The sequence below is a fragment of the Gracilinanus agilis genome, chromosome 4, assembly GCF_016433145.1.
Source record: "Gracilinanus agilis isolate LMUSP501 chromosome 4, AgileGrace, whole genome shotgun sequence".
Lineage (NCBI taxonomy): Eukaryota > Metazoa > Chordata > Mammalia > Didelphimorphia > Didelphidae > Gracilinanus > Gracilinanus agilis.
This window is the reverse complement of record NC_058133.1, coordinates 431,756,494-431,768,749: the sequence shown is the minus strand read 5'-3', so window position 1 is coordinate 431,768,749 and position 12,256 is coordinate 431,756,494. Positions and strand designations below refer to the sequence as shown.

The 12,256-nt window shown below is 34.7% G+C and overlaps 1 protein-coding gene across 1 annotated transcript in view; it reads left to right on the top strand.

The window, feature by feature from the left end:
• Nucleotides 1–8,666, top strand: part of SFT2D1 (SFT2 domain containing 1) — a 43,234-nt gene extending 34,568 nt beyond the window's left edge. The window contains exons 7-8 of the mRNA XM_044675791.1: nucleotides 6,632–6,661; nucleotides 8,156–8,666. Coding sequence (XP_044531726.1) covers nucleotides 6,632–6,661; nucleotides 8,156–8,195 — 70 coding nt within the window. The 3' untranslated portion in view covers nucleotides 8,196–8,666. The remainder of the gene's footprint in view (nucleotides 1–6,631; nucleotides 6,662–8,155) is intronic.
• The last annotated feature ends 3,590 nt before the right edge of the window (nucleotides 8,667–12,256 follow it).

Genomic DNA, 12,256 nt, shown 5'->3' with positions numbered 1-12,256 from the left:
AAATCCAGAAGAAAACATATGATTTATCACTCATTTATATGGGTATAGGATTTGAGGTTTTGGTTTTAAAAGATTACTCTATTACAAAAATGAACAATATAGAAATAGATATCAAGTGATAACACATATATAACTCAGTGCAATTGCTTGTCATCTCCAGGAGAGGGGAAGGAAGAGGTGAGGGAGACAATATGAATCATGTAACCATGTGAAAAAAATAAAACCAAAACAAGAACTATACCCTAAAGATAATATCAAACTATTGGTGGTTGAATTTGAACAATAGCTTGTACTTGGGGAGGAGAATGGTCTTCAGGCCCACCAACTTCAGGCCTGGGTCTAACGACTATAATTTTGGGGCAGTCCGAAAAACTGCTGAATGGACTTCCTGTGACATTCAGGGGCTGTTTGGGAGACCTTTGGGAACCATGCCACATGAACTTCATTGAGAGGCACTTAAAACTAAATTTCAGTGATTTTCCCCAGAATCCTAAATTTCACAGTTGCTGAGGCCTGGTGGTGCTATCCTAGGTTCAGAGGTTTAAAAAGAGAGCTTCATGTTCTGAAATGAGATATCTGTAGGTCATTCAATGGTTAATAAAAGGAGATGTACTTGGCCTTGGTGTAGAGGAAGGCTATGTTCAGAGAAACCATAAATTACTCACCTCTGTTTGTCCATTGTGTTCTGGCAGTCAGACATCAGAAAGAGGTTGGAACTCCTTGTTATGTACTCCTACAACCAGGAAGTGATGTCAACCATCAGAGCCTTGTAATCCTCTGAGTGAATAAAATTTCAAGGACAATTTCAGTATATTTAAGGAAAATGAGCCTACCTGAATTAGAATGGGGATTATCATACTATTCTCAGTGTACTGCTGCAGCTAAATAAGCCTCTTCACTCCCTTTTTACTCCTTAGCACAATCGTTTGCTATTGCTATACCACAAGAATTCCATGACATCCCACCTGTCCTGTCTTTGAGCCTTTTGAAATCCTTTCTCCCAAAATTTATCTACGTGAAAGTATCATTTCTTTGTAGTGATACCTCTCCATTTCCTTATTTTAAATTGCTCGAGAAATTCGTATCCTACTCTTATGCACCATCTTAATCAGATTTTCACTTCCTAAATCTGCTTTTCTCATATCTATGTCCCTTGCCTTCTTTGACTGACTAACAAAAACAATTTCTGTTTATCCAAAGTCTTTGGTTTCTTGCCCAAGACTTTGTAAACTTTGACAGTGTTTCTCCTAGCTTCCTTTTATCACTATAATTTGTGCATATGTGAATCACCAGAAATGGATAGAAGTAATCCATTTTGACAAGTCTTGGAAGAATCTTCCCTGTTATGTTTTTGATTCATTCTTCAGCTGAAAAACATTAAGCAATTAGAATATTTTATTTTCTTCAAGTCTTATGATATCTTTAATAATAATGGCTATTGATTGCTTTCCTACTTCTAATCAGTATCTTGTATTTTTAAAAGAATTCAATTAAAAGGCCATGTACTATTAAACTGGGAAGGGACAAAAATATTCCTAATGTTTGAAATTTAGGGAAAAAATGTTTTATGACTTGATGACCAAGTCTTTTTTTATCTTTTAGAAATAATTATTTACTAAAATAAAGTGGCATGAAAGTCTGCTGATTGGAAGAAAAACTTTTGCATTTATTTTTTCAAAATTAAAATGATTATGTCTCCATTAATTAGAAATTTGAAGGCAAGGCATATTTCATAATGACCTCCTAATTATATTTCTGCTGTGAACAAGTGTCAACATTTTCTGTATAATTACAGGTGAAGGTGTTTCTTGGATTACTAATGGCAAAAGTTCAAACATGAAATGTGATAAAAATTTTTTTTTAGTGTTTTTATAGTTTTAGATGTAAGATATCAAAGTTATCACTTTTATATTCAAAACACTTATTTGTAATGGCTGCTTTACAACAAAGATGGTAGAAAACCTCCTAAACCAGTGATGGGCAACCTATAGCTTGCAGGCCAGATGTGGCCCCCTGAAATGTTCTGTCCTGTCCTGGACATTATTCCTAATCTGATGAATACAATGAGTAGGATACAATACAATGAAACTTCGAAAGCGTTGCCTTAGAAACAGACTGACAGATGAACATTTCCTTTCCTTTGGCCCCCTCTTTAAAAAGTTTGCCCATCACTGTCCTAGACTCATGGAATCATATAGTTGAGCCCTCTCATTTTAGTTAATGAAATTGAGCTTTGTAGTGATTTGTGCAACTTGCCTAAAGTTTCAGAGCTAATTAGTAGCAGAACCAGAACTAGAGTCCAAGTGTCCAGTGATGTTCTTTATGTTGTTTACACTACATCATTCAGCTCAATTGTGTATAATTTTATTTGAAAGGCACTTAATTTGCCAGAAGTAGCAAATAGTAAGCTTTCCATTTAATTGTAGAAGCTATAAATGAACTTTCTGAATATTGTACTTATAAAAATTTAATTTATTTGTGGCTCTGAGTGGGAATACTGATTTTCTTTTCCTTGAAAGGCTGGCTGCTTAATTTGAAAGTTGCATTATATTAAATTCAGTTCAACAAAACATTGTGTGCCAATATTTTCAAGGTACTATAGACCTTTTTCAGGAAGCTGCTGATAGCAAATCAGAGGCAGTTGAGCAAGCTAACCTCATGTCAAGACTACCATAAATAAATCAAGCTTTACTCCTTACAAGGATTGGTCATATGGGGTAGTGGGTATAAACAGCTACCAAAAAGGAAACCTGGAACTGTTTCTTCTCCTAAGTACAAAGGACTAGTAGAATTTTGTAGTATCTCACATAGAGTATACAGTATTTCGCTTTCTGTCACAGACAAGCAGCTGAGCTGAAAATATTGCCTGGATTGTATCCTGGAGGAGAAGGTAATAGGGTTTGACAGTTGCCTTGTTTCACTCTGTTAGCAGGAAGGATGAAGAGATTATTTTTTTTTTTTTTTGATGGAAGAAAGAGGCTTTGCTTTTTTGGGGTGGTAGTTATTGATGAATAGGCAAATACTGCTTGAGAATGGGATTTGGATTTCTGGATCATAGCTTGAAAGGTGAGGATGATAGTCTGTTTGCCAGGGTTGGAGTCCACCTAACAGGGACTGATAAGATGCTTCTCAGGAAAAAGTATGTAAGCTGAAAGGTACAGCATAAAGGGAATAGTTGTAGAGGATTTTGTTAAATTTCAGAAGACAACATTGAAGAGAGCAAAATTCATGACCTCAGATATAGCTATATTGAGGAGCAGAAAAGAATGCCAGAAGGAAGAGGATGACTATTGAAGGTGGACAGGATAATGATCTTAAGCTTATTTATTTATTTGTTTGTTTGTTTGTTTGTTTACTTATCAGTCATGTTTTGAATTCTAAGCTGCCTTCCTCCAGCCCTGCAATAGAAAAGGCCAACATTTGACACATTATAGATGTGCCAGTATACACAATATATATTTCTATGTATCACTTCTTTTCTGGAGGTCCTTTGTAGTTGATTTGAATATTCATATAACTCAGAATAGCTTAGTCATTCACAGTTACTCTTTGAACAGTTTTGCTGTTATTGTGTACAACATTGTCATGTTGCTGCTCATTTCACTCATTATTTCATGCAAGTCTTTCCATGTTTTTCTAAAATCAGTCTGCTCATCATTTCTTACAGCACAATATTATTCCATCACAATTACATAATACAGCTTATTCAGCCATTCCCCAGTTGATGGGTATTCCCTCCGTTTCCAGTTCTTTGCCACTACAGAGTAGCTATATTTTAGAATATATACAATCTTTTCCTTTTTCCCTGATCACACAGATCTAATAGTGGTACCGCTAGGTCAAAGGGTATACACAATTTTCTATCTCTGGGCATAATTTGAGATTGCTCTTTAAAATGATTTGATCAGCCCATAATTCCACAAGCAGTGTATTAGTGTCCCATTTTTTTCCATATCCCATCCAATATTTATCATTTTAGCCAATCTGATAGCTGTGAGATGGTATTTCAAAACTTGTTTTAAATGCATTAGAATATTTTTTCATGTGACTATACATAACTTTGATTTCTTTTTTCCAAAAACTACCTGTTCATATCCTGTGATCATCTCTATCAATTGGGGAAAGACATATTCTTATAAATTTGACAAACTTCTCCCTTTATTTAAGATTTCAGTCCTTTATCTGAGAAATTATTTATAAAAATTGGAAAGGATAATGATAATAGATGATGGAGAAAAAGCTGAGCTATTAAATTCTTTGCTTTTCTTTGCAAGGAGGGTAGCTTTGGGACTGGAAGACAGCAAAAGAGGCTCATAATAGAGTTTTTTTTTTTTTATACCCTTACCTTCTGTCTTGGAGACAATACTGTGTAATGACTCCAAGGCAGAAGAGTGGTAAGGGTAGGCAATGGGGATCAAGTGACTTGCCCAGGGTCACACAGCTGGGAAGTGTCTGAGGCCAGATTTGAATCTAGGACCTCCCGTCTCCAGGCCTGGCTCTCAATCCACTGAGCTACCCAACTGACCCCCATAATAGAGTTTTGGGACCCAGGATAAGATAAAAAGAGAGCATCTAGCTGCCTTTATTTTGTTGAAGACAGAATCAAATGAACTGCAACCCAGGTATATTTGTAGACATTTTTTGTTAAACTCTTTGAAATTAAATATCAGTTTCAGAGTGGTCATTGAAAAATATTAGTGAATGTGAAAAGTGCCATGCTATTGAAGGGTAAATATCTCCATTTTCAAAAAAAGGAAGAGATTAGATTTAAAAATTGATTGATGAGGGGGGCAGCTGGGTAGCTCAGTGGATTGAGAGCCAGGCCTAGAGACAGGAGGTCCTAGGTTCAAATCTGGCCTCAGACACTTCCCAGCTGTGTGACCCTGGGCAAGTCACTTGACCCCCATTGCCTACCCTTACCACTCTTCTGCCTTGGAGTCAATACCCAGAAGTTAAGGGTTTGGAATAAAAAAAAAAAATTAAAAAAAAAAATTGATTGATGAATGAGACCTTAATTCCTGGCAAAATTTGACTAATAATAACTAGCTTTTATAGAACTCCTACTAAGTTCCAGGTCCTATACTAAGCACTTTACAAATATTCTCTCATTTGATCCTCACAACATCCTTGCGAAGTAGGTTCTACTATTAGCCCCTTGTACAATTGAGAAACCCAGGTAAACAGGGTAGTAATTTGTCTACTAGGTTCACACAGCTAGTTAGTAACTGAGACTGGACTTGAATTCAGATACTCCTGATTCGCCCCAGTGCCTTATCCATTGTGACCTCGTGATCAAATAATTTTATTTCCTCCTTTGAGAAAGTAACTAGACTGAAACCAAGAAAATGCTTAGATATTTATAGTTTGCTTAATTCTAGTTTCCCTAGGTTTTAACAAAATCTCATGCTTATTCTTGTGAGAAAGTTAGAAAGATGTGGGCTAGACGAAATAGCACACCTAGGTAAATTCAGAACTCTAAGTGGTAATGTGGGTAAATAAACACAAATACACACACACAGGGGTTATTTTTGAGGGTCAAGGATGAAGGAAGAATGAAGGGTGAAGATGTATAATTATCTTAAACAAATACAAAAGGGGCTGTGACAATGTGAGTTAGTAGCAGTTGGACTCTAACTGCCATTTAGACTAAATCAGCCAGGGATATCTTACTTCTTCAGGGAAAGACACAACAAGAAGAAAAAACACTTTTTTAAAAATGACTTTAAAGGGTAAGGGCAGTAGAGAGAGGTCCCCCTAACCTAGTTATCTAAGAACAAACTCAGGAACTGGGAATTGGATCAGGATCTACACTAATTTAACCCAGGCTGCCTGGATTAGCCTAAAAGTCTGAAAGGTGAATGGGTGTCTCACAGCTTGAATTCACTTCTGTTCCCACGATGATCTAGCACAGGTCCCCAGCAAAATTAATCCCAAAGGGTGAAAACAAGGAGCTTGAATCAGCTTGGGATGTCTACCACCCAAGTCTGATCCTCCTGCTCAACTTGAATTTCCCACAGAGAGTTATTTCTTCTGGGAGACAAATCCACACTCTCCTGGGCTCTTCACTGGAGATAGTTTTCAGCATCCAACTGCTCTCTCAGCCATAACAAAGTCTCAGGAAATCACTTCCTTCCTTGACACAATTCTATCCTTGGAACCTTCAGATCTTATCTGACATCCTGACAGCCTGGGTGCTAATTTCACTAAATATCTATACTCTTCCTCATAACAGTGGCCAGGCTCAGAATTGTAATTTAAAGCATCATCTTGGAAAGAGGTCTTTAGTGGACTGCATTGGCATCTGTTCTTGACAACTGTGGTGTTTAATAGGATTATTCATGTGAAAAAGTTAAATTGGATCTTTGGAGAATTGAAATCAGTATTTCATTTATTTTAATTTTGCTTTTGCTAGTATTTGTGTAAAATGGGTAACGAATTCCTTAAACTTTGAGAATATCTTGGCAGTACATTTAGTTCTTACAGAGCTCTTTTATTAAGCATATGTAATATAAGAGCATTATTTTACTTATTATATCCAGCTGCTTTTCTTGTTTTGGAACAATAAAAATTATTTGGTATGTTTAAAAATTATATATTCAGAAATTTCAGTCATTTTGTCCTTCTCTTATAGGTATAGTTTATCATATATCCCATATGCAAGGTAAGTTTATCTTAAATTTCTTGTTGTTGTATAGTTAGCTCTGTACTGTTAACTGGAATGCCAACTTTGACAAGATTTTTTAGAAATAGCTTTTGGAAGCTTGACTATCAGATTATTCTCTTTAATATCAGAAATGAATTAATTAAAAAAAAGTAACAAGTATCCTGTGTTATATATTTTTATATTACAGAATTGAGTGGAGAGAGTGGATTATAATGTATTTCATCTGCATATATTTGTAGTTGTGAAGTTTTGAGTAATCTGTTTTATTTGTCCCTTAATTTAAATTTCATTATTGGACCTGAAAGTCTGGTAAGACCTGCCCAGTAGAATAGAATAGGAGAGATACTTTGCAATAAAAGTACAAGCTTCTAGAACATATATCTTACTTAAAAGTGAAAGTAACTGTAGATATAGAGAATGGAGTCTGTTGGCATTTTACTTTAAAGCCATTATTGCTGGAATATCTTTATATTCCATATGGTAAAAGATATTTATATAATTCAGCTTCAGAGAAAAAATGGAATCCATTCCTCTTTTTCAACTTTTGAAATGTAACATATGCAAGGAACCAGAAAAAAATTATACTTTTTAATAATGCAGAAAATTAGTTGTCTTTTATTCCATTTATAATTTGGATAAGAAATTTGAAAGAGAAAAATTATGAGTCATCCATAGATGCAAACGGAATTCTACCAGTATATTGGGATCCATCAGCTTTGGTAGATTTTCATTCTCACTTCTATTCCACTCTTTTCCCCCTACCCTCAAATCCAAAACTTAGAATATTCCTAGCAGAGAGAGAAGAATGGTAATAATTTCCTATGGACTTTACTATTAGAAATATCTTGTCACATCTTTTTACCCATTAACCTTCAGTGATCACAAGGCTTCCAGGAAATACCAAGAAGTGACAGGTACCTTTACAAAACAGGTATCTTCACTACAGAATGGCATTCAAAGTTTTCTGTGATAAAGCACCATTAGTGACTTTATTTTTAACACTGCCAGAAATTTTTTACTTGTTTGAATTTCAATATGAAATGGTAATCCAAAATAGAAATAATTATCTGCCAAAAATATATTCAATTGACAAGTTAATACAGTTTTCATTCATTTTTAAAAAATTTATAATTCATATGTAAATTTTGCATTTAAAAAGTAATCAGGACTCTAGTTCTTTATCCCTTGTCACTGTCATTTTTTTTTGTAGCTCAATTATTTTGATCAAATAAGGTCACTTATATGTATCTAAAATCTTATTGGGATGAATGCCATTTCAAAAAGATTCCCAAGATCTAGTAATCACACACATTTCAAGTAGTATCATTCCAACAATTTGTGTTATATCAAAATATTGCATTTAAGATTGCTTTAATGGCATTTGATCTTTAGTATCTATTCGGGACTTGGAAAGAAAATTTTCAGCAGGTATTTTTGTGGAAAGGTTATTATATTCTGATCTTTTTCTTCCTCTTCCTTCCTTCTCCCTAGGGATGCAGTGAAGAAATGCTGTACTTCTCTGATAAATTAAAATAAAGACATTTTTTGAAGGGTAAATTTTTATATTGATGTCCAGTTTTCTTGAGGAAACATATTTCTTCAAAATTAATTTTTACTCCAAAAATGTGTTGCAATAATTTTAACATTTTTGTATACTGAGTAAAAACCTTTTATGTTTAGTTAAACTGTTAAATTTATTTTTCTGTCATAAATTCACAATGTGACATTATTGTGGTTTTCCAAAGAACAAGAAATTTGAATCATAGTTTAGGTTATTTTATAAATCACTTACAGAGCTTCTTTTAAACTGCTTTAAAATTTGTACTTGTTTGGAGAGAGGTTATTGTGAATCTGCAGTAAAGTATATGTAATTTTCTGGGCCTTTATAATTTTTCTAAGACATCATTGTTTTTACTTGAAATGTGAAATAGTTTTTCTTTAGATTGAGTTGCATATTATGTAAAGCAAACAAATTAATATATAAATCATTATAATTTTAAAATAAAACAAAAATTTTTAAAAATAATTTCTGTATCTAGTTTATTAAGGGGAGATGAGAGTTAGTCCCCATTAACAGCCAAACTAGTTCCCTACCTATATTCCTTTTATTTATGCCAACAATAAAAAGTGTTTTGGTTAGGTAAGCAGGTTTGCTTTCCCTGCAATCTCATTATTTTTCTTCTGATTTGAGAAAAGAAAAAGAGATTATTTAGAAAGTTGAGGAAATATTTCTCCTGAGATAGACATTACATTTATTTGATTGTACTTTCAAATCTCACTCCTATAGTCATTAGCTTAGATCAGTTCTTAACCTTTTTTTGTGGGCAGGTACTCATTTGGCTGTCTGTTATATCCTGTGCATCCCTTCTCAGAATAATGTTTTTAAGTGCTTAAAATGAGTAGAATTACATGATTCATGTTTTTACTTTCCCTTTCACTCCCTCCACACCCCCATAGCCGACATGCATTTCCACTGGTTTTAACATATGTCATCGATCAAGACCTATTTCCATATTATTGATAGTTACATTGGTCTGGTTGTTTCAGGTCTACATCCCCAATTATGTCTGCATCAACCCATGTGTTTAAGCAGTTGTTATTCTTCTGTGTTTCAATTCCTGTAGTTCTTCCTCTGAATGTGGATAGCGTTCTTTTCCATAAATCCCTCAGAAATTGTCCTGGATCACTGCATTGCTGCTAGTACAGAAGCCCATTATATTTGATTTTACCACAGTGTATCAGTCTCTGGGTACAATGTTCTCCTGGCTCTGCTCCTTTCACTCTGCATTAATTCCTGAAGGTCTTTCCAATTCACATGGAATTCCTCCAGTTTATTATTCCTTTGAGCACAATAGTATTCCATCACCAGCATATACTACAATTTGTTCAGCCATTCCCCAATTGAAGGACATACCCTCCTTTTCCAGTTCTTTGCCACCACAAAAAGCACGGCTATAAATATTTTCGTACAAGTCTGTTTATCTATGATCTCCTTGGGGTATAAACCCAACAATGGTATGGTTGGATCAAAGGGCAGGCATTCTTTTATAGCCCTTTGAGCATAGTTCCAAATTGCCAGCCAGAATGGTTGGATCAGTTCACAACTCCACCAGCAATGCATTAATGTCCCAATTTTGCCACATCTCCTCCAACATTTATTACTCTCACCTGCTATCATTTTAGCCAATCTGCTAGGTGTGAGGTGGTACCTCAGAGAATGAGTAGAATTACAAAAGAAAAAAATAATATTGAAATACAGTTATCAAAGTATTTTTAAACTGTTAAATTCATTGATGTTAGTTGAGAATCCCTTTTTACATAATCCATTGGCTAACAAGCATTTATTAAGTTCCTATTGTATGACAGGCAAGGTGCTAGAAATACAAATATAATTATGAAATAATCCCTGCCTTCCAGAAGATTATATTCTACTAGGAATACATCAGTAAGCACTTAAGCCCCTACTATGTACCAGAAATAATATATAAATTCTTAATTTAAAAATGACTTGTATTGATTAAAATCACTCAGGCTTTCTTCGTATTTAAGCTATAGCACTCATTAGTTTAAAAAATCATTATATTTCAATAATTGCCAGATTTCAAAGTTTCAAGAGATGCCAGAGTATCTAGTCCAACCTATTTGTGAAAAATAATACTATCTACTCTACATACTAAGTGGATCACAACCTTGACTTAAAAAACATGTAGTGAGAAGAAGGAAACCAGTATCCTTGTAAAGTAGGCTGTTCAATTTTGAGAATGCTCTAATTGTTACAAAGTTATTGCTTACATCAAGCCCAAATTTATAATTCCCACCCACAGTTCAGTTTTCTAGCATCAGACAAAGCAAGTTTCTTTCATATAATGTTCCCTAATCAATACTTGAAGAAACCTAGCATGTCTCTTTCATGCTCCAGTCATCTCTGGCCAAATATCTCCAATTCCTTCAGCTGTCCTTCACATGGCATGAAACTGAGGACCTTCATTAACTGATTTTCTTCTTCAAGATGTTATCTTTTTATCAGTTCTCTTCCTATAATGTGGTTCCTAGGACAGAACACAGTACTGCAGAAATTTTTTGACCAAAATAAAGTACAACAGGCCTATAACTTTCCTTATTCTTTTTTTAAAATGTTTATTAATATTTATTTTTTAGAAAAGTTAACATGCTTACATAATTCATGCTCTTACTTTCCCCTTCACCCCCTAACCCCCCCCACCCATGACGATTTGCATTTCCACTGGTTTTAACATGTGTCATTGATCAAGACCTATTTCCAAATCTTTGATAGTTGGATTGGTGTGGTAGTTTTGAGTCTACAACCCCAATCATGTCTGCATCAACCCATGTGTTCAAGAAGTTGTTTTTCTTCTGTTTCCACTCCTACAGTTCTTCCTCTGAATGTGGGTAGTGTTCTTTTCCATAAATCCCTCAGAATTGTCCTGGGTCATTGCACTGCTGCTAGTACAGAAGTTCATTACATTCGATTTTACCACAGTGTATCAGTCTCTGTGTACAATGTTCTTCTGGCTCTGCTCCTTTCACTCTGCATCAATTCCTGGAGGTCTTTCCAATTCACATGGAATTCCTCCAGTTTATTATTCCTTTGAGCACAATAGTATTCCATCACCAGCATATACCACAATTTGTTCAGCCATTCCCCAATTGAAGGACATACCCTCCTTTTCCAGTTTGTTGCCACCACAAAAAGCGCAGCTATAAATATTTTTGTACAAGTCTGTTTATCTATGATCTCTTTGGGGTATAAACCCAACAATGGTATGGCTGGATCAAAGGGCAGGCATTCTTTTATAGCCCTTTGGGCATAGTTCCAAATTGCCAGCCAGAATGGTTGGATCAGTTCACAACTCCACCAGCAATGCATTAATGTCACAGTTTTGCCACATCCCCTCCAACATTCATTATTCTCCCCTTCTTTCAATTTAGCCAATCTGCTAGGTGGGAGGTGATACCTCAGAGTTGTTTTGATTTGCATTTCTCTAATTATTAGAGATTTAGAACACTTTCTCACGTGCTTATTGATACTTTTGATTTCTTTATCTGAAAATTGTCTATTCATGTCTTTTGCCCATTTATCAATTGGGGAATGGCTTGATTTTTTATACAATTGGGTTAACTCCTTGTATATTTGAGTAATTAGACCCCTGTCAGAGTTTTTTGTTATAAAGATTTTTTCCCAATTTGTTGTTTCCCTTCTGATTTTGGCTACATTGTTTTTTTTTTGTACAAAAGCTTTTTAGTTTGATATAATCAAAATAATTTATTTTACATTTTATAATTTTCTCTAACTCTTGCTTGGTTTTAAAATCTTTCCTTTCCCAGAGATCTGACAAGTAAACTATTCTGTGTTCACTCAACTTATTTATAGTTTCCCTCTTTATATTCAAGTCATTCACCCATTCTGAATTTATCTTGGTAACTTTCTTTATTCTTAAAAATTATGCTTCTCTTAATGTAGCATTAGCTTTCTACTACCTCAACACTCTTATCAATTATGTTGAGTATACATTCCATCAAAATCCCTGTATCTCTTCTTGGGCAAACTACTACTCTGTCATGTGCCTGTAA